General features: G+C 30.4%; 4 protein-coding genes across 5 annotated transcripts; 2 read left to right on the top strand and 2 right to left on the bottom strand.

Moving 5' to 3' along the window:
- Positions 1-8,607: 8,607 nt before the first annotated feature.
- Positions 8,608-13,017, bottom strand: LOC117233389 (coiled-coil and C2 domain-containing protein 1-like). 2 transcript variants are annotated; one of them, XM_033493644.1, is made up of 12 exons: positions 12,822-13,017; positions 12,616-12,748; positions 12,410-12,522; positions 11,965-12,325; positions 11,515-11,886; positions 11,008-11,382; positions 10,558-10,928; positions 10,314-10,489; positions 9,974-10,237; positions 9,675-9,713; positions 9,206-9,296; positions 8,608-9,121 (listed from the first exon to the last, which is right to left on the bottom strand). In XM_033493644.1, exons 1-12 carry the CDS (start codon positions 12,879-12,881, stop codon positions 9,002-9,004), a joined length of 2,475 nt encoding a protein of 824 aa, XP_033349535.1. In that variant the 5' UTR covers positions 12,882-13,017; the 3' UTR covers positions 8,608-9,001. The 2 variants fall into 2 exon arrangements, with proteins under 2 accessions (XP_033349535.1, XP_033349536.1); XM_033493645.1 differs by lacking the exon at positions 9,675-9,713.
- A 701-nt stretch (positions 13,018-13,718) lies between these two features.
- Positions 13,719-15,857, top strand: LOC117233393 (V-type proton ATPase subunit d). Its single transcript, XM_033493648.1, has 6 exons — positions 13,719-13,935; positions 14,062-14,412; positions 14,542-14,699; positions 14,909-15,085; positions 15,204-15,281; positions 15,359-15,857. Exons 1-6 carry the CDS (start codon positions 13,815-13,817, stop codon positions 15,518-15,520), a joined length of 1,047 nt encoding a protein of 348 aa, XP_033349539.1. The 5' UTR covers positions 13,719-13,814; the 3' UTR covers positions 15,521-15,857.
- A 259-nt stretch (positions 15,858-16,116) lies between these two features.
- On the bottom strand, positions 16,117-18,307 carry LOC117233392 (probable tRNA(His) guanylyltransferase). Its single transcript, XM_033493647.1, has 3 exons — positions 17,938-18,307; positions 17,490-17,734; positions 16,117-17,350 (listed from the first exon to the last, which is right to left on the bottom strand). The coding sequence occupies exons 1-3, from the start codon at positions 18,305-18,307 to the stop codon at positions 16,892-16,894; spliced, it is 1,074 nt and encodes a 357-aa protein (XP_033349538.1). The 3' UTR covers positions 16,117-16,891.
- A 241-nt stretch (positions 18,308-18,548) lies between these two features.
- LOC117233388 lies at positions 18,549-23,923 on the top strand. The gene is made up of 10 exons (XM_033493643.1): positions 18,549-21,446; positions 21,516-21,745; positions 21,818-22,034; positions 22,124-22,276; positions 22,359-22,523; positions 22,594-22,779; positions 22,866-23,040; positions 23,126-23,469; positions 23,542-23,678; positions 23,735-23,923. Exons 1-10 carry the CDS (start codon positions 18,705-18,707, stop codon positions 23,883-23,885), a joined length of 4,500 nt encoding a protein of 1,499 aa, XP_033349534.1. The 5' UTR covers positions 18,549-18,704; the 3' UTR covers positions 23,886-23,923.
- Positions 23,924-23,986: the final 63 nt, after the last annotated feature.

Here is a 23,986-nt window from a genome sequence, read left to right on the forward strand (position 1 = left end):
ACCGCTTCAAGGATCCAAGAATCACTCACTGACTCGTAGGATATTTCGGCCATCGCGAAACAAACTAATCGGTTGATATTCGGGGATATTCTGCGATTCATTCGTAAGGAAAGAAGCGAGAGAAACGGACGATCAATGACAAGAACGAAGAGAGTATGGCATAAAAGGATGAGAGAAAGAAACGAAATGAAGGGTGGAAAGGAGGAATCGGGAAAGGTACGTATAAAATTCGGGTTCCCAACCAGTGACACTCAAAAAGTTACTTTCGGTTACTTTCAGTTAAAGATTTTGAACGCGGTTTAAACGTTAAATTAAAGTTATCCTCTGAATTATCTATTTTTACACGTTGACCGCTGTGAGAAGCTTCAGCTACGTGGGTCGCGTGAATCGAGTGGCATAGCTCGACAAAAGACAACGAAAAGTTCATTTCAACGATGGTTAAACAACCTTGTTGCTATGTTATTCGAGAATAAAACAGTTGGGGCTAGAAGCAACCAGATATTCGCGATTATTACGACAGTCGACTTGTTAATATATTTTTGTTTTTTTCATTCGCATCGACCTGTCGGTTATCAACGACAAAGATGGTGTTGTTAAGGTTAAATTTTGTAATATACGTCGGTATCGTTGACCAGTTCCACTGTATTTTTTATGTCGTTGGATATTAGCGTCTTCGTCTCAGCTGTTCGATTTTCCTACGTTCACTCATCGCGTAATTACGTGGTTTTCGCAGAGAGTACATCGAGGAGAATCTATCGTGTTGGCAACTAAGCGATTGCAGATTTTGTCGATAACATCCGTCATTTTTGATGACAAAATCCGCAATCTCACTTAGTTGTCAGTCCAATATTTTGCTGGGGATATTTATAGTCGTGTGCGATGACCGCTCATGACTAGTTCTTAATCGGGACGTTTTCTTTACCTGCTTAAAAATGTTTTTTCCCTCCATACGTACGTATCGCTAAAACGACGAATGGAAAATTGTAAGTTGCAAACCTCTCTTTTACAACTTCTCGATGTTGCGTCGCGTAGAACGATCGAACGACCGGTAATTCGTAAGATCTCGTTTCTTTTGTCATCAAATTTGTTAGCGTTGAAGAAGAGAATTTATTCGTACCTGGTAACTGGCAACTCGTGACTTAAGAAATTTCGCTAATGTTACTTGCTGTAGTTCGATTTTGTAAGACGGTCCAAGAGAATACGTAGTCGCTGTAACCCCGCAAAACCTACTATGGAAAGGAAGGACAATCAGTGGGTTACATAGATATCTGGCTATTAGAAAAGAGGGTCGTGACTCAAAAATGGTTGGGAAACACTGGTACGGAGAAAAAGAAAGGAATAGTAGCGACAATAGAAAAGAGAGAATCGCAATGAAAAAGAGAGAAGGAATTGGAATTGGGAAGGGCGAAGGAGGAAGGAAGATGGGAAGAGAAACGAAGAGAGAAAAGGACGAAGAACGTTCGCCGGATAATCCTTGGAGTCATTTGTCTGCCGGCTGTTGAGACGCTCATTTGTTCGCGGCGCGATGACAGATGACAATAAAGTAAAGATCGTGCCACGGTCATAGAGTGCAGGGTTGGTAAAAGGTGGAGAAAAGGGGGAAAAGGCAGCGGTACCCCCTGCCTCCAGTAGTTAGGATACAGATCTGTTTGCCGTTCGTGCCTCAATTATTCTCGGATCATCGCTGTGTATCGGCCTGGGGAACAATCGAATCGCGGTATTTGTGTCGCCGTGATTAAAAACATAATGTTCTGTTCCGCGAGCGATAAGTCGCTCTTCGACGAGAGAGAAGGGTATCGCGACGAATCTATAGAATATTTCTACCATGCAACTATTTATAGAGAAGCTTTATTTGCATACGGATTTCCAGACACTGATATGTAACTGTCTTTAAACATATCTAGTTGTTTAGTAAATGGACGAGATGTGACTATTCATTTAGAGATGTATTATTCGGCAGAACGTTCAAAGATGAAAAAAATATATTAAATGTTTATATAAAAGACTGTATTGTACTCGATCGTAGGATATTTCAGCATGGATCGAGTACCTGTTTGACAAACTAGCTCTCAAATGCTCAATACCTAAGGGACGATTCACTATAGCGATGAACCTAAATGAGGGTGTTTGCAAATTTTATACTCTATCTCTGTAAAATTTGACGAAAACAAACATTTTGATTTTGTAAAAATTGTTTGCAGTCGTAGGAATTAGTATATCGTCCTATGGTCGAACGAGATGTTTACGCCACCTGCATAAGTTAAGCTTTTATGATATTTACATGTAATAACCATAATTCTAACATAGAACAATCAACAGAGGAGTAGAGTAGATTAATATTGGGTTGGCAAGTGACTGTGGATGTTGTCATTAGGTGGTATTGACAGAATCCGCATCACTTAGTTGCTAGTCCAATACATTAGACACAAGCGAAATAGATTACTTATTATTAAATAAATAAATTACTATTAATAAGAATACAGACTATAATTACATATTCTAGAGAAGATGATTCGTTACAAGTTACAAATTAGCAAGTATAATATATTTACTGTCTATATACAGGGTGGTTGGTAACTGGTGGTACAAGCGGAAACGGGGGTGATTCTACGCGAAAAAAGAAGTCGAAAATACAGAATAAAAATTTTTCGTTCGAGGCTTTGTTTTCGAGAAAATCGACTTTGAATGTTCGCTCGGTACGCGTGCACTTTATCGCGTCTCGTTATAACGGATCTCACTGTACATTTTTAAAAAAATTTAAAAAAAGAAAAAATTTTTATTCTATATTTTCGACTTCTTTTTTCGCGTAGAATCACGCCCTTTCCGTTTGTACCGCCAGTTACCAACCACCCTGTATATTAACTAATACTGGTACTAATAGTAAGTTATAGTTCAGATTAGCTAGTCTTTGAAAGCGAGATTCATCCCTTTCAGAATTATTGCAAGTTTGTCTTCGAATGAAGAGAAGACTCGTGAGATATTTTAGACTTCGATCTTTCGTTAAATAGTTTACAAGGATTGATATAAAATACGTTTATCGAAGTCCAGCCGGTTGAAACGAAGAAACGGGGAACGAAGTTCGCGGAGGGGAATGAGACTAACCGCTGGCACATTTAGCGACTTCCGGACCACGTCGGAAGTTCCGTCATATTTGTCACCACGCCGTTATTAATGGCAAGTTTTTATTGTTTTAGCAAAGCTAAGGATGGAAGTGGACGAAGAAGAGAACAGAAAAACCATCGTTTCTCTTCCCTGGCTATTAAATTTAATAGCCAATATCTCCCCTATTGCTGGCACTTTTTATACGCCCTTTATCTGCTCGCGATTCTTTCGAGATAAGTAAACATTGATTCGTCCGATTCTCTCCAATGATTCACTCCATCGGCTCTTCCTAATTTGTTGACTCTTACCGTATTCCCTTCAACTTCATCGTTAATAGAACTCATTGCTCATTTTCGTTGAACGATCCCATAATTTTATTCTAATCCTACCGAGTCACGAAAAGGAAGTATTTATATTTTACATCGCTGTACGTACGAACTATACCTACAAGAGAAAAAGAAAGAGAGAGAAAGAGAGAGCAAGAAAGAGGAGGACAAAGAAAGACGGAAAAATTAATTGTAAAAAATTCACCACAGCATCGGATTGAAAATTCAAGATCAAACGTTGTTTCTATCGCATCGTATCGTAGTCATCGCGAGGATCAAAAATCACGAAGGAGCCAACCAGTCGCGACTCAACCGTTCCTTTGGTTAAAAATGGTTCAAAATAGTTAAAAGAATGTTAGAACGTCGTTAATTTTCAACCTCTGCGGCGCGGCTCTCGTCCACTCGTCCGCGTAATCACTCGACGACCACGACTGCTGCGGCGATGAATGATTCCATCTCATAGACATACATACTCGCGATATGCTATAATTGCAAATATATTGCATTTATCATCGGTATAGGGAAATAAATGAGGCCAATAATGTGATTACAATGATCGCGTTGCATCGTTCGGTTCGTGTCGGGCGGCGAGATCTTCGTCGCCTTGACTTCAAATCGGCGACCTTCGTTCTTCGCCACCCGTGATCGTCTACGCCCCGCGTGGTACACATACATGTACATCGCGATAACAGCCCTCGTTTTTTTTGAACTTGATAGCCAAAGAACTTCATCGCGTGGAAAGATTGCGAAAATGTGGCTAATCGATCTGCACATGTGGTATTTTTACAATCAAAAATATTAAATGCAACTTTGTTTGGTCTGGTATGGAACGATCTCAGAATTTTCATACATCTCTTTTTAGTTTTTATTAAGATCGAAGGTTGTTCGTCGATGGTATGTAATCGTTAGCAACGCGTATCGACGACAAGTAAGTAGCTCTTTGTTTTGTTCAATCTTTCGATAGAGGTAAATTATATTAGCGATAGCCAGGAATTTCAAGATGCACAACTACGTAGAATGCACGTAACGTGCAGAAATATATACAAATTATCCAAAGTATAATATTCGTTGCAGTATTTTGTGCAAATAAATCCGTTTAAATCTCATTTGTTTAACTTTGTCCGTGAAAATGTGAATTTGCATACACATCCGCAGTCTAGTAATACACCTATATAATATAAAGGGTGGTTGGTAACTGGTGGTACAAGCGAAAAGGGGGTGATTCTACGCGAAAAAAGAAGTCGAAAATATAGAATACAAATTTTTCGTTCGAGGCTTTGTTTTCGAGAAAATCGACTTTGAATTTTCGCTCGGTACGCGTGCACTTTATCACGTCTCGTTATAACGGATCTCACTGTAGATCGTTGCCTCGATTGACGTCATTTTTTTAATTTTTTAAATTTTTAAATTTTCATTCTATATTTTCGATTTCTTTTTTCGCGTAGAATCACCCCCTTTCCGCTTGTACCACCAGTATACCCTGTATATAAACCACCCTGTATATAAAATGTAAGTATAGGTATATGCAAAATAGATGTATTAAAACAGATGGATGTTGATGAAATTTATAGCGAAATTAATAATCATGAATAATTTTTCTAAAATATATGATAACATGTGATAATACAATAAAATAAGTACATACATGTGTGATAAAACTATGAATTACATACCATAATCTCTGACGCACCACGAGTAAAAGAAAATATTATATAATAGAAATGAACAAAGTTCGTATGAGAAATGCATGGAGTTGCAATATTTCGATCGTTCGAGAATAAAGGATCGAACGAAAATTACCTTTCTTCTATTGTTTGCCACGTTAAAACGAAAGCAAATTACGAAATTGCAAAAAGATAACTCTGAAATGAAAATTTAGGCATCTTCTACTGGAAAATGTATTTTTGTACCTTAATTTACGCTTATCGTTTGTAGAAAATACATATCTAATGATATTTCCTTGATTATTCGCTACACTCTTTCATATCAGATAAGAGCATCGATGTTTCAGCTTTAAATTTCACTATTCTTTATAAATTCTTATACCAGTCGCTATTGTGCCGTATATCAACGGATACTAAATATATTTTAATAACAGTATTGATATATATAAGTGATTATTAAAAGAGGAAATAGATCGTATATACTTAAAGAAAGAACTACAAATATTCAAATTTCTTCAATTTAATTAAAAAACTTTCAAATTAACAGAAATAACTTTAATTTCGAATTTTCGACTTGTACCTAATACATACACGAAACTTTTCGTGAATAGATTTATCGAATAATAGATCTTGGAATTTTATTTGTTGGATCTAGTCAAACAAATGTTAAATTAATAAAGAACAACGAGTATTAACATAGAGAAAATAAGAGACGAATAAAAATTTTCCACTTATATCGTAACGTGTAACATTTTCAGTCGCTAAGACCAATAAAATAATTTTCTTCGAAATTCAGTTGGCAACAAGGATATTCTGGCTAGTCCAGTGCCAGTAGTATACCTATAGATATAAAGTTATGCGTCGTAGATTTTGACACGAAAGACGACCAAACCGAGGCATCACGTAACGCGAAGCCGCGATGTACCCCGCGAGGTGGATTCGCGAGGAGAAGGAAGGCAAAAGAAACCGGGTGTCAAGTCGCATCTAGCATCTGCAATCAACACTCGCATGGTTCCAGTGACGTCACGTCCGGTCATCTGCCGAATAAGCAGAAACCGTGTAACCGGACTCTATCTACGAGAAACGATTTCGAAAAAGAAGGAGTTGTCGACGACGAGCACGTGTAGCGCGAAGCGAACACGGAGGCGTGGCTGGACTTCGTGATCTAACTAAAACCACTGTCTGCTCTAACAGTTATTCATTTGTATACGGACGCAAGTGATTTTGCGTTTAGAAATAACGATAATAATAGTTATTGGCAATGATAAAACGATCAAAGAATTAGCATAAATTAAAATTAATAAAATTTGTGATATAGTAACGATAATAGCAATAGTAATGATATATAAAAGTAATGATATGTGGTAATGATAGGTAATAAACTATAGATGGTAAACTATAAACCATAATGGTGTAAGTCAGTCCATCTCTGTTATTCACAAAATGAAATATGTTATTTTTATTATTGTAAAAAAACACATATTTCTTAAAATTAAGAAAATATATTGCGACTGAGAATAAAATTGTAATTCGATTAAGTATCAAATTACGAATAATTCATTTACAGATTATAAAATTTACAAATTTAATAGTTTTAAAAGTTCCATTTAAATCGATATAATTCTCAATCTGTTATATTTTGTGGCAATCAAAAGATTTTAATATTGTTATGCACTCATATTTCTATATTTATGAACTATTTTCTCTATTGATATTAGAAATAATATATGAAAATAACATTTTATTATTCTACCAGTGACATATACATATATATTTTTTCTATCTTATATTATATAAAACGATATATAATTCTCAATGGTCAATATATGTATAATGTATATAGATCACTAACCTAACCTCCAGCACAAATACTTCAAACTTCTGTATACACTAAAAGAGCCAGAATACAGTAATAAAATGTATTATAATCTATCGATTTTTCAACATTTTGCGAACGTTCAAAGGTTAGAATTAAATCGCGCACAAAGAACTAACGTAGCTAACGATCAGATAGGGCTAGCCAACGAGATTGGTGAATCAAGGCAGGCCAAAGGGTTGAGAACAAACATCGTTAATTTGCACGCAGAATCCCGCTGGCTGAGGCCGAAAGGTCAACATTAACCGCGGTATGTATATACTCGCCAAACACTCTGCACTGAACCGAGTAATCCAGATTCGCGGTACGCCGAAGTTTCGGTTGCTCTGCGCCCTTTCAGCCGACCTAATTGTCTAATTGGCAAATAAATCCCATTGTTTTCCAATAGTGAGAGATCGATACGCGCACCGCGGGAAAGACTTTTGTGCCTAACCGATGGAAATCGAGCGACGACATGGTCGAACAGTGTTTCGGGAACCACTAGACACACTAGTGTTCGACACGGTGGGTGTCAATCGCTTTTGTGTACCAATCTTTTCGAGCATCCTTTTGTACCGCACTCTGACCCTTTCGTATGTGGATCACAAAAGGCCGATGAGTTACAAAGATCGTTTCGAAGAACTGATTTTTTTTATTCAGTTTTTCGAGAAATTCTAGTCGAGTGTGAAATATGTATTTGATTTAAATCGTATTGTGGAAAGAAATACAATACTTAATGAATAGAAGCTCGTGCAAAAAGAATCTCTAAGCTGATCGTAAATCTCCTATAATTATTATAGGGAAATGATAAATTTTCTTTTTATTTTTTGTGCTTTTTGATTGTATATCGTAATTTCTATTTCGTTGCAAGTTTACGAATTCGTCATATATTTTGTCTTAATTATATTTTGCAATCGAATATACGTCATTTGTCAATAACTGCGTCAAAATCGATATATTTACTATTAATTTAAGATCAAATCACGATAAAAATATTCAAATTACTTTATATACAATATATATAACATTCAAAAATATGTTAAGATAACTTTATTTATGAAATACGATGATTTTTATGTTAAAGCTTATGCCTCGTGTTTATTTTATTAAATCGATTATTTGTTTGTATATTATGACGAATAAATATCTCGTAAGTATTATATAAATTACAAGGATTTGTGGTGATTAGAATCACGTAGATGAGAATGAAACAGTAGAATGACGAACTGGGAGGAGACAGAGTTGAACGATTATCAGACAATAGTTTGTTAGTGGGGTTCACCTGCTGTATTGTTCTCTGGAAATGTGGATTCAGCTTCAGTTCGCAATCGTTCCTTCTCCGCGTTTAAATTGTTCGATATGTACAACCGATAGTCCCTTACGTGCATGCTAATTAAGTTCAGTTATATTTAGGGCTCAATTATTTAAACACGTTCCTTTTTAAATACTCTATAACATTTGAATCCCAAATTAATTTCAAATTAGTAACTCAACGATATAGTTAGTAAGCCTTTATATTTATTGATAATCTTATACTTATCTTAAGAGGTAATTTATATGTTTAGGATATAATTTTCAATTTCTTTATTTAAACAATAAATGATTACAAAATTATATTTATAAAATTGCTCATAATGATCATTCAAGTTATTCGCTAGGATCTATAACAAATCATAATTTAATAGAAAAAAACAAAGCAGAGGAATATACCATTTGTTTCTATATATTAAGATTAAAAAAATAATTATCAGCCACACATACATACATGATGTTTACAAATTTTTGCATACTGTGCTTCAATATTTACATATTAAATTATGCTTCTGTACATATTTGTTATGTATTATATTTCTATATCGGCTGAATGCTTATGTTATATTATACAAGTTATTTTTTTTGTTGATGATATACATATTCATATCAACTTGATTAAAGCTGTTAATAAAACAAAATACATATTTCTATCACATCTTGATCAGCATGTTACATTTCCAAAGCCTCGATGGTGCAATCGCTGACAAAATAAATTTACAATCGCAATTCTAGGATATTAGTCAATAATCAATAACCAGCCACTTGTCTGTAATCTTTTCTATCTGTTTTGTAACAATCGGATTTCTCAAACGTATTTTTAACTCAAGTTTCCCACCTGTTGGCTTCCTTCCATCCATTAACTACGATAATATAGTATTTCTTTAATATAAGAATTACGTATTTAATTAGAAAATAATATTTAACAAATAGTCTTTATTATTTACCGGAAACGAGTCATGAAGTACACATTGAGTTTCCAAGGGTTGTAATTTTACTGTTACTGTACCTAAGAGACTATCGCTTCTAAAAAATCCTCTGCAAAATAAAAAATACAAATTACATGCAGTAGCAAAAGGATGTTTCAATATTTGGGACTTGTACAATTTAAATCTAAAATCTATAAATACAAGTTTACGTTGTTACAGCCTGCTCGTGCAATATGGGCATCATAGAAATCAAGTGTATCAATTTACAACAATAATTATTTACAACCAAACATTTTTTTCTATAATCGACTTTCATTCCTCTTATTTCGAAATATTTACTTAATAATGCCTCAGTCTTATAATAAATGCGCTTTTGAAAAAAAAAGAAGAATAAGAGGAAAAAAGAAAACAAATAAAGCAGTAGCACATTATCTCTGGTTCATAATTTAGAAGCTGAATGCTTTACAAAAGTACGAAATTTTCATACCTTGAGTTAATGCAACACAGGATGGAATTCAGCGAGCATCTGCAAGCAACGTACTCATCTATTTACTATCTTCAATATTATTATATCTAATATATAATTATATTTTATCCTTAAAAATATTATTTACAAACAATAGATGACATTATATTATTTTACCAATGTTTCTAATTGGAAAAATAGTATAAGTTATCGGAAAGAAACTTATTATAAATTATTTAAAAATATATACACGTTATAAAATTATAATATTGTCAAAATACGAATAAATCATAATTTGATTACGTCGCTATTTTCGTTACCCTTTAGCCCAAACTTGACATTTTAATGCATGTCTTTTGAATGTTCGTTGACACTGTCTTGATAAACGATCTATTCCAGTTAATGGAAATACTGCTTCATATTCTGGGTTACACGTTCCTTTAACAGTAGCCGTTCTATCTGATGGAGGACTATCTGAAGGATAAGGGAATTCAAATATGACATAAGTATCTGCATCTTTCGAATAATTTATTCCCCTAATTATTGAAATTTCTATGTCACTATCGCTTAAATCTGTGCAACTCCTGTAAAACAATATATTTACAATTACAATGTAATAATTCTATTAACTAACATAGTGGAAAACTTTACTATACTAACTGAACTATAGTATGAGTTTTTATCTCGTAATGATGTTGTGGCGATGGTAGTGCATCACGTTTTCGAACTGTTAGCATATCTAAATCTCGTTTATAATTCAGTGCTAGACGTTCCCATTTATTATATCCAGATACATCTCCTAATGCTTTACAATGATCTCTGGTGCATAAACACCACTATAATAAAATTGCATAATTTACGATTAAAGATTTATAAATTTACTTTACCTGTGTCATCAGTTTACCTTAATTTGTTTCATTAATTGTGACTCAAGGTTCTCATAAATTTCTTCATCCGTTCCAATTACTTTCTCTGAACAATCTTCAGTATCGACTACCGTAAAACTATCATCCAATAAACCTATTATACTATCTGCATTAAGCTCAGTTTTTGCTGCTGGAGACAATGGTATAGAATTCATATCAACTGGTAAGCCTCCTCTACTAGCTTCGATCAATGGATCCATTCCTTTTGCTTGTCTTAGATAAGTACGGGCTAATTCTATATCTCCTTCTTTTTTTGCGTTAAGAGCAGCTTGCTTTAATTCATGTTGGCGTTGTTGTAATAAAGCTAACTGTTTCTCAGCGCGTGATGTCTTTTGATTTTGCTTCTTCCCTATCATTTAAAATATATATTAATTAGATATTATAACAATGGTAGATCATTTTATAAATCATAACATTTTCTCAACTACCTATTTCTGCTTTTGCAGGAGGGACAGGAACTTTTGGATCTGAAGAAACTTTATTTTCAGGTAGCTTAGATTCTGTACTGGTTGGCGTTATTAAATCTGACGGTTTTCCATTTTTATCTGTTGCTGGATCAGGTACAGATTGCGAAGGAACTGTAAGGGGTTCAAAACCAGGTATAGTAGGTAATTCATCAAAAGGAACGAGTTTTCCACGAGCATATAATTTAATAGCATCTTCAAATTGTTTGCAAATGCGGCCATATCTGCGAGCTTTAGACGAGTTTCCTTCACCTTCTGCAGTCGCTTTTATCTTTTTACATGCTTCAAGACGTTCTTTTAAAGCAACCTCTAAATTTTCTGAACTTGATGGTTTCACTTCTGTTTTCCCAATAAAACAAAACATTAGAAGTATAATTATTTTTAACAAATTTAATTCACTTCATATGTTTAATATCATTTTCGTAATATTATATGCACAAAGTAAATTATTAAATTACCATCAAAATTTACCTGTTGAGGGAATGTCTGCAGAAGACTTCCCCTGTGTCTCACTTTCTGTTTTTTCTGACTTTTCAGTTGATACTGTAGTAGTATCTAATCCAGGCAGATTTGGAGAAGCTGGCATATCTGATAAATCAACTGTTTCTCCTGCATTTACTGCTGCAATAACTATATCAAAATGTTTGGCTATATTTAAACATTGGAGAGCCTCTTTCATGTTACTAGCTCTTTTCCATGCTATTGCTGCCATTTTATATTGTTGCTGTCTATCTTTCAATAATTTTAATGCCTCTTCATCTATACTTTTTATTGGAGCAGACTCTTCAACAGTATTATTTTCTGCAGGATAAGTATCAGCCTCAGCTGCAGTGGTAGTTTCTTCTAAAAAATATAGTATTACAAGATTATAAAAAGCAAATCATAACAAAAAAAGAAATATGGCTTTCTATTAAATAATACCTGTAAATTCTGTTTTATTAGTTACTAGTACTTTCTCAGTTGTTTCAGCTGTAGCGTGTGGTGGTAATTCCGGTGGTATATCGTTTTCGCTAATAGATTTCCCTGCCTCAGCATTTTTCAATAATTCTGTAAGTGTCTTAATACCTCTGCTAAACCTTCTTGCTCGACTTAATTCATTTTCTCGTTTTGCTTTTTTTTCAGCAATCTCATAAAGTTGTAATCTTTCTTTTAAGAGTTTAATTATACTTTCATTATCATTTTGTGTTTCAGACTGTTCTGTGTTTTCAGCTACTAAACTTTCTTCTTTCTCTGGAGTTATAGACTCAGAAATTCCCTCATTCGTAATCATTTTAAGTTCACTCTGACATAATATAAAATATTAAAAATGAGTTTAATATAACTAAACAGCTATTAGAAATAAAAACACGAATGATAGAATTTATACCAATAATTCTGGATCATCCTCTCCATCAGATACCTCTTCTTCAAAATTTATATCTTTCATACTTTCAGTTACCATTACATCTAAATTTTCTTTAAGAACTGGTTTACGAGATGCTATGCGAATGATAAAATATATCAATATTGTATTTAATATGTTATCGATCGTACAGATAATTAATAGTAAGCATACAAATAATATTTACTTACCAGCACGTCTAGATTTTCCAACATTGTCATCACCAGATGTTAAAGCTATTAATTCAGCTTCTAAATCGTCATCGTCATTCATAAAGTCATTACCTATATCATCTAACGTTGCTGGTACATCGAAAATTCCATACTGTTAAAAGATATTATGTTTAGAAAAATGTAACCAATCGAAAAGTAGGGTTAAAAACATTACAAGATAATACTTGTGCAAGATTGCCAGTGGGTTTTGTTTGTCGTTTTGAATTCTCTCTCTTTCCAAACATACTACTTCGTGTAATATATTCTACCACAAATCAATTAATAATTAATAAAATATCAAAAACACTTAAATTGATAAAACACGTCACAGGTAAAAAGCGTATTACATCAAAACAGTCTTCCATACTAGTATGCGTCATTCACTATACAATGCAAAGAAGTAGTAATATCACCTCGGTTTCAACGTATGATGTAAATATATTTCTCGGTAGTATGTATAAATGATTTCGATAACTCAAATATAAATATATGAATAGATGAGTTTACTAAATTTAGTACGTATATATACTTCAAATGATAGAATTTTATACTACTGCCCTTAAAAATTTAACTTATTTAAAGAATTATTTTAAACGCCTATCTCTAAACATTCATATCGAAAAGTTTAAACTCAATTTATTACTTCTTAAATTAATTTTTTGAATATATTAAGTACATTAAGTTTTGCATACTTTCAAAACCATAATATATTTACTGTTTTATAATATGTTTTCCCGTGTGCATTTGTCATTTTTTGTACATTGTTGTGGGATCACTACAAACTAACTTAGTATATAGTGTTAAATCAAAGTATTTTTTTAAATTTGATATAATACATAATAATACGAAGGAAAAATGTGAAAGGTTTTTGTATTTAACTAGATTAATGATTATTTTAATATAATCTTTGACCTGTTGTAAACTATTGTATATTATTTTGCATTATTAGAAAATAGTTACTAAAATTCGAAAAAATCAAATTTAAATGGATCAGTTTGATCAAATATTCGATAGCTACTCGAAGTCGATATCATTCAGAAATTTAGCCATTTTTTCATGGCTTGCAACAAACTTCTCGCTAGATGGTCATATGATCGACACGAAAAAGGGCGAGTCCGATTTCAACTTTGACGTATCGGTATTTCAATTGGAGTAATTGTAATAAACGATCCTCCAAAATGAAGGGTTGTATGTTTAACATCGACGGAGGGTATTTGGAGGGCCTTTGCCGAGGCTTTAAATGTGGAATTCTTCAACAAAGTGACTATCTTAATCTTGTACAATGTGAAACTCTTGAAGGTAAGTTTTACTCAACACTTACATTTCAGTTCTAGAAACAATAAAAATTATCTGAAACTTAAAAAGTACATGATATTCAATTTATTATTAATACCTATCGATATTAATTAATTTTTATTTCCACAGATTTAAAACTACATTTGGCTGGTACAGATTATGGCAGTTTTTTAGCTAATGAGCCATCACCACTTTCTGTTAGTGTGATCGATGATAAATTAAGAGAAAAGCTTGTTGTGGAATTTCAACATATGCGCAACCATTCTGTAGAACCTTTGTCGCAATTTTTAGATTTCATTACTTATAGTTATATGATCGATAATATTATTTTACTAATTACTGGAACATTGCATCAAAGACCAATTTCAGAGTTGATCCCTAAATGTCACCCTCTAGGCAGTTTCGAACAAATGGAAGCTATTCATGTAGCAGCTACACCTGCTGAACTTTATAACGCAGTTTTGGTAGACACTCCTTTAGGTATGAAATATATTTAAATACGTCTTAAAATTTTTATGTAATATATTGAAAGCATAAAATAGTTTGTATTCCTTAATCATACCTTGATTTATTATTTTTTACTATATTAAATATTCAATGAAATTCTAGCACCCTTTTTTGTGGATTGCATCTCTGAACAAGATTTGGATGAAATGAACATAGAAATAATCAGAAATACATTATACAAAGCTTATTTGGAAGCATTTTATAAATTTTGTAAAGAAATTGGTGGGACAACTGCAGATACTATGTGTGAAATACTTGCGGTATTAAATTTTCTCAAATTAATATTTTATATAATCAATGACAACTTATCTATTTTTTTCTTTTTTATTTTCTTCAATCCATACACTGTATGTGTTTGTGGATATAAATCTTATTTCTAACTTACAAATTTAAAATTACAACCAGTATAATGAATGTAAATTAACGTAATCCAATGACATAATTTATTAAATACGAATTATTTGTACAGTTTGAAGCTGATAGGCGAGCAATTATTATAACCATAAATTCATTTGGAACTGAATTGGGTAAAGATGATAGAGCAAAATTGTATCCACGTTGTGGAAAATTAAATCCAGATGGATTAGCCGCACTAGCAAGGGCTGATGATTATGAACAGGTCAAAGCTGTAGCAGAATACTTTGTTGTATGTATATGTTTTAAAAATAAGATCTTATACTTTTTAAGAAATTTATATCTCTGAATTCATATACAATATACATTTATATAAATGTGTTAATTTTACATTTGAATTCTTTTTTCAGGAATACAGTGCTTTATTTGAAGGTGCAGGTAACAATCCTGGTGATAAAACTTTAGAAGATAAATTCTTTGAGCATGAGGTAAATTTAATATTGTCACAAAAGTTAATGTAGCAAAATATCTTTAAATTTTTCTAATTTTAATATTATTACCACAGGTTCGCTTAAATGTTCATGCTTTCCTTCAACAATTTCACTTTGGAGTATTCTACAGTTATCTTAAATTAAAGGAACAAGAATGCCGTAATATTGTATGGATAGCGGAATGTGTTGCACAAAAGCATCGTGCTAAAATAGATAATTACATTCCAATTTTTTAATAAATTTCTTGATGTTTTGTTGATCATTTATATTTAACTATACAACAATATCATACGGCAAAAGTAAATTTTCCTTCTTATTTTTATTTCTTAACCACGAATAACTAATAATTCTGCAGTATTTCATATTATGGAGAAAAAGCAAATGTAAATTGAAAAAAAATATAATTATTTCATTAACAACTGAGATAAACAAATATAACTATGTCTCTAGCCAAATTGAACAGATGATATTGAAAATTATTATACATAAAATTATTATTTAGTAAGAGTTCATATTATATAGGTGTACATAGTGTATTTTATTGTAGCAGTATATATTATGTTTGATATTTTCTGATGTTGTAATTATTGATTCTATTGTAATATAAAATAATATATAATGCATTCCACATAAGTTTAAAACATTCAATTCAAATAATAAGATCTTATAAACTGAAGCTTTTCATTTTTCTTCATTTTTACCCAAAAAAGTTAGAAATTTTGCAATATACATATACATGTCACATATATGATCAATTATATGTCGAAAATTTAATTAGTCAGGTAAGTAAGTCAGTATATCCATACAATGAAAAAGATAAACAACATAAATATCTAACGACATACTTACAATACCTTTATTTCTAGAATACTTATATTTTGCATGTTCTTCTAATAACGAAGCAATATTTAATGTAATAGATCGTGTAATAATATTCAAATTAATCCATCATACGATAATATTCAAACTGATTATTATAGAACTTACAAACATACACATGCAGAATTATAAAATTTTATACCTGAAATTAATTCAAAATGGTTTAGTAAACTACTTCTGTGTTTATGAACAAGATTTTTTTATAAAAATCTTAGTACATTTACTCTAGAGCAGCCTTTCATTTCATAAATAATTTAAGATTAATTGATGCAATATTTTGCTATTAGAAAATGCGATACTGAAAGTGAATAAGTTTTAAAATATGAAATCCTAACGAAAAATATTTTTTCAAATATATATGTATACGTATCCATTTCTCTAAAACACTTTTATAACATATACATATATATGTACATGTGTATATATGTATGTGAAAGTACACGTATATACATAAATATGCAATTTATCATATAAAAATATAATTTCTCTAAAAAAGTAGTAAGATAAAAATTAATTTTTAAGTGAAGAATTTACAAAGGAATCATAAATGTAGTCAGAATTATCAATTCTGTACTTTGTAATTCTTTCACTAATAATTAACATTTTATAATACTACCACTTCAGATAAAACGCGATTAAAATATTCTTAATATTACTGGAAATAAACTTCCATTATTTTCCGTTAGGATGTTTTTCAAATTTATTATAAAAAAAATATAAAACACTTCTTATCTTCTACAAATTCGTTCACTTTCACACTGCATTCTTTCTCCATCTGATTCTCGGCTTCTTGCTGGATGCACTTCTTCTTTCATAGAATTCACATTAGCAACTGGAGGTGGTGGAGTGTTATTAATATGTTTCATGTTCGTGGTTGGAGATGGTGGTTTTGTTGTTCTAATTGGATTTGAATTAACATTATTTACTAAATTTGGAGGTTGATAAGTTGCTAAACTTTTTAACCCGAGTACTTCCGGGTTTTCTTTCCAGAAACGGTCTCCAATAATATCATCTACCAATGGAACCACTGCAGGTTTTAATCTGCCTGTCCCATCAGGTATTAATTTCCTTATAAGTGTAGTACCCTTTCGAAAAAGTGGTGGCTCATTATTATAATTTATACCAAATTCTTGAAAAAGTAATTCGTTCTTATGTGATGCCAATGTACCTCTAAGTTTTCCTTCTGCCTAAAAATTAAAATAAATAAATAAAAATAATAATTTTTAGAAATATGATTCAAAATTACTAAGGTATATATAATTATTTACACATATACATGTACATAATTATCATTTTTTTATATATATGTATTATAGGAGAGTTTACCTGAGTTGGAGTTAGCTTTCCTTTTAATACAAGATTCCAAAAGCAGGTGTTATATAAATTGTTTACATGAGCATCAGCCTGTCGCCATGCTAAATAATCCCTTAAGTTTTTATCTGTAGGATATAATACAACACGGGCATCGAAAGATGGTGGATAATATAATTCCTTGCCTTGGAAGAAACGTGGCCAATGATAAACATACGATGATGCAAAAAGAGAATTCACATTTGTCATCAATTTTGAAGCTAAAATATTATAAAAATGTCTTAAACAATATATTTGTGTTATTAAACATTATGGAATACAAATATTATGTAACATGTAAACAATAATAATTGTATAGAAATCAATACATATACATGCACATATACATTTTTTGTGTTTCCATATTAATTATTTATCATCTTAAATTTATCATGTTATAAATTACTTTTTAAAACGTACGTACCTCTTCGTTTGTAAAGTTCAGTGTCTTTTCGAAAGACAAAAGAATATTCATCACTTTGACCAAAACCTAGAATGATTTCTTTAAAATCTTCCATAACCGTAATAGCCGCGCGATTCATTAATTGCAAAGCAGCTACATCATTCGGTTTAGTAAATTGATGCGCTTCACAGAATTTTGAAAAATTCCTTCCATCAATTCTAACCACAATCCAACAATTTGGCAAACAACTGTCATCACGTTCAAATTCTTTCACATATTCAAATTTACTTTTAGCCATTCTCGTCAAACTTATGTGCCGGCTATTGACCACTTGTTTGACCAAGCTAATGATTTTCAGGAAGTTGCTTCCTGTTGTCAGAAAATACAACATTTCCTGAAACTGCTAAGTGTTGAAGTCTCCACTGTCGTGTTTGCTTCAGTTTGAGATGTACACAATTTGTCTCACAAATTCATAAAGAACTTATTAAAAATCTGTTATTGACTTTTTATGACGAAATAAATTACCGTTTGATACATATGTATATTTCTAAATAACCACGTGCGCGTTTATTGGTTAGGTATAATTGGTTAACTGGTAGGCTAGCAGCTGTATAGTGGGTATAAATGTGGGTAAAGATATGCACAAGTTAAATAAAATACTGTATTGTAACAAATTCTTGTGAATTGAAGATATTTAAATAAAATACATTAAAATTTTTATGGAGATATATATATTTACGTAATATGTAAATAAGTCTAAATATATAAAAATAAAAAATTACAACAAAATGGATCTGCATGAACGCTATATGCATACTTCAACAATAGATTTTTCAATCTTGGAATTATTAGACATTGCATTCAAAGATGACCCATTTTTATTGCTACATCGTTTAAACAAATATTACAATGCCGAAATACTAAAAGACAATTTATATGCAAAGCAATTACATACATTTCGAATGATATTATGTTATGAATATCAACTTATATTTGATACAAAAAAGAAACATTCTAAAGCAGTGTCAAATGATTTATGTTTTAAAATTATAGAAACTACTTTATTGGAGAAAAAAAAATTACAAAATTTTATCGAATATCCAATTTTATACGATATTATAATTTTACGATTAACGCTTCACTGTGATGTACAGTGTATTGAACAACATTTGATAAATTTTCAGAAATCGAATGCTGATACCTTGAATAGTAATGAAAGTAAAATTTTGTATATGAAAATACTAGAATGCTTTTTAGAATCGTTACAATTAAAGAAATTTCTATATAATGACTTGGAATCAAATCTACTGAAACGTTTTAATTCTTTGTACCTAAAAGATATAATATTATGGTTACAAATGAAAGAAAATAAGGAATGGCAATTATTTGCTTCAATTTTCCCAAAATTAATAAATACCTTTGATTCTGAAAGTATTTTCCCAGCTGTATGGAATTGTATCTTAAATGAATTAGATGATTTGAAAGATTTATTAAGTGCACTCAGCATTTTAGTAGATATATATTTCTCATTAAATTTAAAAGATAAGAGTCTTATACATCATGATCTATATTGTACAAAACAACTATGGTTATTAATAATGAAGAGCTTAAAGTCTCCTATACAGCAGTATCGTAAACAAGCGTTATTTATAATGAAACGAATAACTTGTTTTATGAGTACTATAGCTGAAAGTGATTTAAAATCGATAGAGTACACAATTACTCCTTTCCTATGCAATCAATCTATTAAAACAGAAATATCAATAAATGACATTAGACAAAATTATTTCTTGATATTAGAAGCATTGGAAGAAAAACAACATCATCTAATATTACCTGCATTAACTCATTTACCAATTTTGGTAAAAGGAAGTCAGGAGCATGCTGCATGTAACAACTGCTTTAGCAACATTTGGTTACAACTAAGTTTTGAAAGAATATTATTGCATGAAAATAATACTATAGTAAAACAGGGAATATTGTATGTTTGTAAATTACCTGCTCTTTTACATGATGATCAGTTTGTAAAATTATTTATACATGTTTTAAATAATACATTTTTATATGAATGTCAAACTTATCAACAAGAACCAGAAATATTAAACAATATTGTAACATTATTTATACATGTAAAAAAGGAACAAGTTGAATTTTTAAATAAAGTTCTTCAAATAATGAATGAAGAAACATGGGCTCCTATACCAATATTTTATATGATGAAAGTTTTAAGGACAGTTTCAAGTCAAGTATTAAATTATTGGGAAGATGATCAATTAAATATAATTAAATCTTTAATTCAGAAAAACCAAATGCATTCTCATATATTAAGAATTGCATTTCAAATTGAACTTCTAAAAACAATTCCTCTCTCTATAAAAAAAATTAATGATTTGAAAATTGTAATGGATATGTTGTTAGAATTTCCTTTAGAAGAAATTTTCATGAGAAATTCATTTTTATGGAATATTATAATAGCATGGTTGAGAGAAGTATTAGTAAAAGTAGATGCAATAAATTTTATTAAATTTATTTGTAAAGAACATCCATGTCAAAATTTGCATGTAAAATTCAATCCTGCAAAATTTGCTCTTATTGTTATAATGTTTCATGATGCAGGTCTAATATTACAACAGAAATCATGTCCTGTAGAAGGAGTACTCAATAATTGGCTATCATCACTGAAAGGGATAGCTACAAGACCTTATGCAGATACTGCACATATTTTTTATATGATAGAATTTATGTCATATTTACTTAATTTAAGTGATGTAGACACACAGGAGAGCATTATACAACTGTTCACTTTATATATTAATGATGCATTAAAATTTTTACTTAAAAGCAGCAAAAGCATACCATACAAATTTAATTATGAAGAATTAAACAGATATCTCATTGCAATTACTTCAACTCTTAACAATGGAAACTTGCTTTTAACAAAACAGGAAATTTTACATTATGTTGAGAAGTTCAAAAATGATAGTATAACTATTATTCAAAATATAAAACAATATACAAACATGCATTACATATATGCTTTATATATCTTACATTATACTCAAAATGTCTTATGTACAAACCACACTTCATTTTATTTACAACCATTATTAAATATCCATGATATTCACATACCTAGTAATGATGAATCTGAAATAGAACTGAAAGGGAAGATAGCATCAGATTGTTATGTATTACTTGCTAGACTTGTAAATCAATTTTTAACGAAAGTAGAAATAAAATTATGGCCTCAAAACATTGACTGGATTAAAAGTATTTCCTATTTATATGAAATGGGAGGAAATGAAATTATTCCAGAAGTAGCACTGATATTAAAAACAATGGTTAATAAGGGAGCAATAGGGGATCTAGAAAATAAATTAAACTTGATATCTATTTTCACTACATGTTGGAAAACCACTTTGTTGAGTACAAAGAACAAGATTTATTTTCTAGCAATAAAAAATCTTATAGGAGTTGTTATAAACAATAATTTTTTGGTATTACCCAATATTAATGATTTTGTAGACAATGTAAGATAGTAATATATTTTTCAAGAAATGAATCTCTTCTTGTATATTAAAATTATTTTTAATTTTTAGTTTCTTAATCAACTACTGGAAGAAAGTAATAATGTGCCAAAACTGAAAAAATTTTTATTAGATGAAATGAAATTTTTAAACACGTGCTGTTTAAAAAATCTACAAGATGCACTATTAGCATGTCTCCTTCATGGACATGTACTTCGAAAAGATAAACAAATAGAAAATCAAGTCTATTTATATATTACAAAAAATTATCATAGCTATTACCCACAACATATACAAATAATGTAGGTACTTTTATACTCTTTAATATTATATTATATATTCATTTTTTATTAATATTTTAACTTCATTAATAGAGATCATAATAATGATGCTAATGTTAGAGCAGCTTCTGTCATTCTGCTACATCAGATAATTAATGAAGATAGAGAATTTGGATCAACATTTCTCCCAAGTATTTTACAGAGATTGGAAAAATACAAAAATAAACGATATTTCAATCATTCTTACATACATAAAATAAAGCATCGAATTATGCAAACTTTATTAATAATACAGCCAATTTTAACTAAGGTAACAAAATATTGTATGTAAATTACGTATCATTTTATTTTAAATTGTAGTAATAAATATAGTAGGAAAAACATTTAATTCATCTACAGGATAATACTGTAATACTGCAAGAATTTCTTTGTAATTTAATACTTCTGGAAAGTAATCAACATAGTGTTCGAATAATGCAAGAATGGATATTAATAAAAATTTTTGTGGAAAATATAGAATTTCATGATAAAATCTGGGAATTTTTTGAGAAGGTATTTAAATAAGTTTTGTGTTTCTCTTGTGAAATTGTTTTTTATTAATATAAGAAGTCCCTAACTAATATAATATGTGTAGGGTATTAAAACACGTCCAGGATGTGTTAGTTCCATAATGTGTATCATTTACCATGTTTCCAAACTTCTACCCAAAGATTCCCAAAGCAATTTTATTTTAACGGCACTCAATTATATTACCCGTTGCTGTTTAGGACAACAATATAGTATGCGTCTTTACGCTCAGGTAAATTGTATTATGTTAAGTTATAAACTAATAAAAAATTATAATCATATTAATATTTTGTTCACAATAGATTATCTTTGTAAAATTATACAAAATATTGGAAGAAATGAATTTTGATCATGCAACATTACAATATAGAGGATTATACAATGCCGCAATTGCAACTTTGAAAGATGGATTAGCAAGAAATTCAAACAAAATTCAGGATGATTTTTATCTTTCTATTTTTCATCCTATACTGAACTACACCTTACAAGTAATATTAAAATTACTATTTAAAATTATTAAATAAATAAATAAAAATAAAAATATATTTAAATAATGTTTTCTTTCTATTTATAGACAATTTATTATGAATTACCTCGATTGACTGATATGGATGCAAGTGAATGGATAAATCCACATTTGTTCAAAAATTTGAATTTTGAAGAATTTAATGGTCATTCTCTTCAGCTATATAACAGAAATACATCATTATCAGATACTAAAACATCATCATTTTTAATCAAATCGTCAGGTATTTTATAAACTATTATGATTATACTAATTTCTAATAATATGCTTCATACATGTAAAGAATACTAAATTCCTAAAATTTAAAGAAAAAACAGGTGGTATAGAATCATTTGGAAAAAACGGTAATGTGGAATTTGAAGAATTGAATGATATTCAAAAAAAAATTAATCCTCTAATGTCTACCAATTTGTCACATAGTGATATTTTTCCAACAATCAGAGAATCCATTTCTCATAAGAGAATATCAGATGAAGATGGTCTTATAGTTGTAGCATGTCTTGTTAGTCGTACTCCAAACTTAGGAGGACTTGCTCGTACTTGTGAAATTTTTAATGTAAAAGAATTGGTTATTGCTAATATGAATCAAATTAAAGATAAGGAATTTCAGAATCTTAGTGTATCAGCTGAATATTGGATAACTATTACAGAGGTATATTTTATATGTACAACATTTTAATACATACAAAAAAGGTTTATTGTAACCAATTCATGACCATTGTAGGCAAAACCATATGAACTATGCAAATACTTACTGAATAAAAAAGATATGGGATGGTCTTTGGTAGGAGTAGAACAAACAGCTAATAGTACAAATTTGTTAAGTATGAAATTTGAGAAAAAGACAATTCTTGTTTTAGGGTAAGTAATTATAAAGTAAATAAATTCATATGAATAATAATAAATGTCATTTATAGAAATGAAAAAGATGGGATTCCTGCCAATTTGATACCTTTGTTTGATACCTGCATAGAAATACCACAAGTTGGTGTAATACGATCATTAAATGTTCATGTTAGTGGAGCAATATGTATATGGCAGTATGCAAAACAACATATATTAATATGATCCTATTTTTGAGTATAATAAATAATTATATAGTATAATGTTTAATATTCCTTTTTTTTTAAATAACACATCTTTTATGAAACTTAGCAATGAAATAAGAA

The sequence above is a fragment of the Bombus vosnesenskii genome, unplaced genomic scaffold (assembly GCF_011952255.1).
Source record: "Bombus vosnesenskii isolate JDL3184/JDL3185 unplaced genomic scaffold, Bvos_JDL3184-5_v1.1 scf7180000013295, whole genome shotgun sequence".
Lineage (NCBI taxonomy): Eukaryota > Metazoa > Arthropoda > Insecta > Hymenoptera > Apidae > Bombus > Bombus vosnesenskii.

Excerpts from the sequence above, each read along its gene's own strand:
- LOC117233393 (XM_033493648.1), top strand. The coding sequence starts at position 13,815 with ATGAAGGGTTGTATGTTTAACATCGACGGAGGGTATTTGGAGGGCCTT. Across the intron at positions 14,700-14,908 it reads CTATGTGTGAAATACTTGCG|TTTGAAGCTGATAGGCGAGC; the intron begins GTATTAAATTTT and ends TTATTTGTACAG. Across the intron at positions 15,086-15,203 it reads CTGTAGCAGAATACTTTGTT|GAATACAGTGCTTTATTTGA; the intron begins GTATGTATATGT and ends TTCTTTTTTCAG.
- LOC117233388 (XM_033493643.1), top strand. The coding sequence starts at position 18,705 with ATGGATCTGCATGAACGCTATATGCATACTTCAACAATAGATTTTTCA. Across the intron at positions 21,746-21,817 it reads CCACAACATATACAAATAAT|AGATCATAATAATGATGCTA; the intron begins GTAGGTACTTTT and ends CTTCATTAATAG. Across the intron at positions 22,780-22,865 it reads TACTGAACTACACCTTACAA|ACAATTTATTATGAATTACC; the intron begins GTAATATTAAAA and ends TTCTATTTATAG.
- LOC117233389 (XM_033493644.1), bottom strand. The coding sequence starts at position 12,881 with ATGTTTGGAAAGAGAGAGAATTCAAAACGACAAACAAAACCCACTGGC. Across the intron at positions 9,297-9,674 it reads CTGTGTTGCATTAACTCAAG|AGGATTTTTTAGAAGCGATA; the intron begins GTATGAAAATTT and ends TTTATTTTGCAG. Across the intron at positions 9,122-9,205 it reads TACTTCATGACTCGTTTCCG|TTAATGGATGGAAGGAAGCC; the intron begins GTAAATAATAAA and ends ATATTATCGTAG.
- LOC117233392 (XM_033493647.1), bottom strand. The coding sequence starts at position 18,307 with ATGTTGTATTTTCTGACAACAGGAAGCAACTTCCTGAAAATCATTAGC. Across the intron at positions 17,735-17,937 it reads TGAACTTTACAAACGAAGAG|CTTCAAAATTGATGACAAAT; the intron begins GTACGTACGTTT and ends ATAATATTTTAG. Across the intron at positions 17,351-17,489 it reads GAAAGCTAACTCCAACTCAG|GCAGAAGGAAAACTTAGAGG; the intron begins GTAAACTCTCCT and ends TTTAATTTTTAG.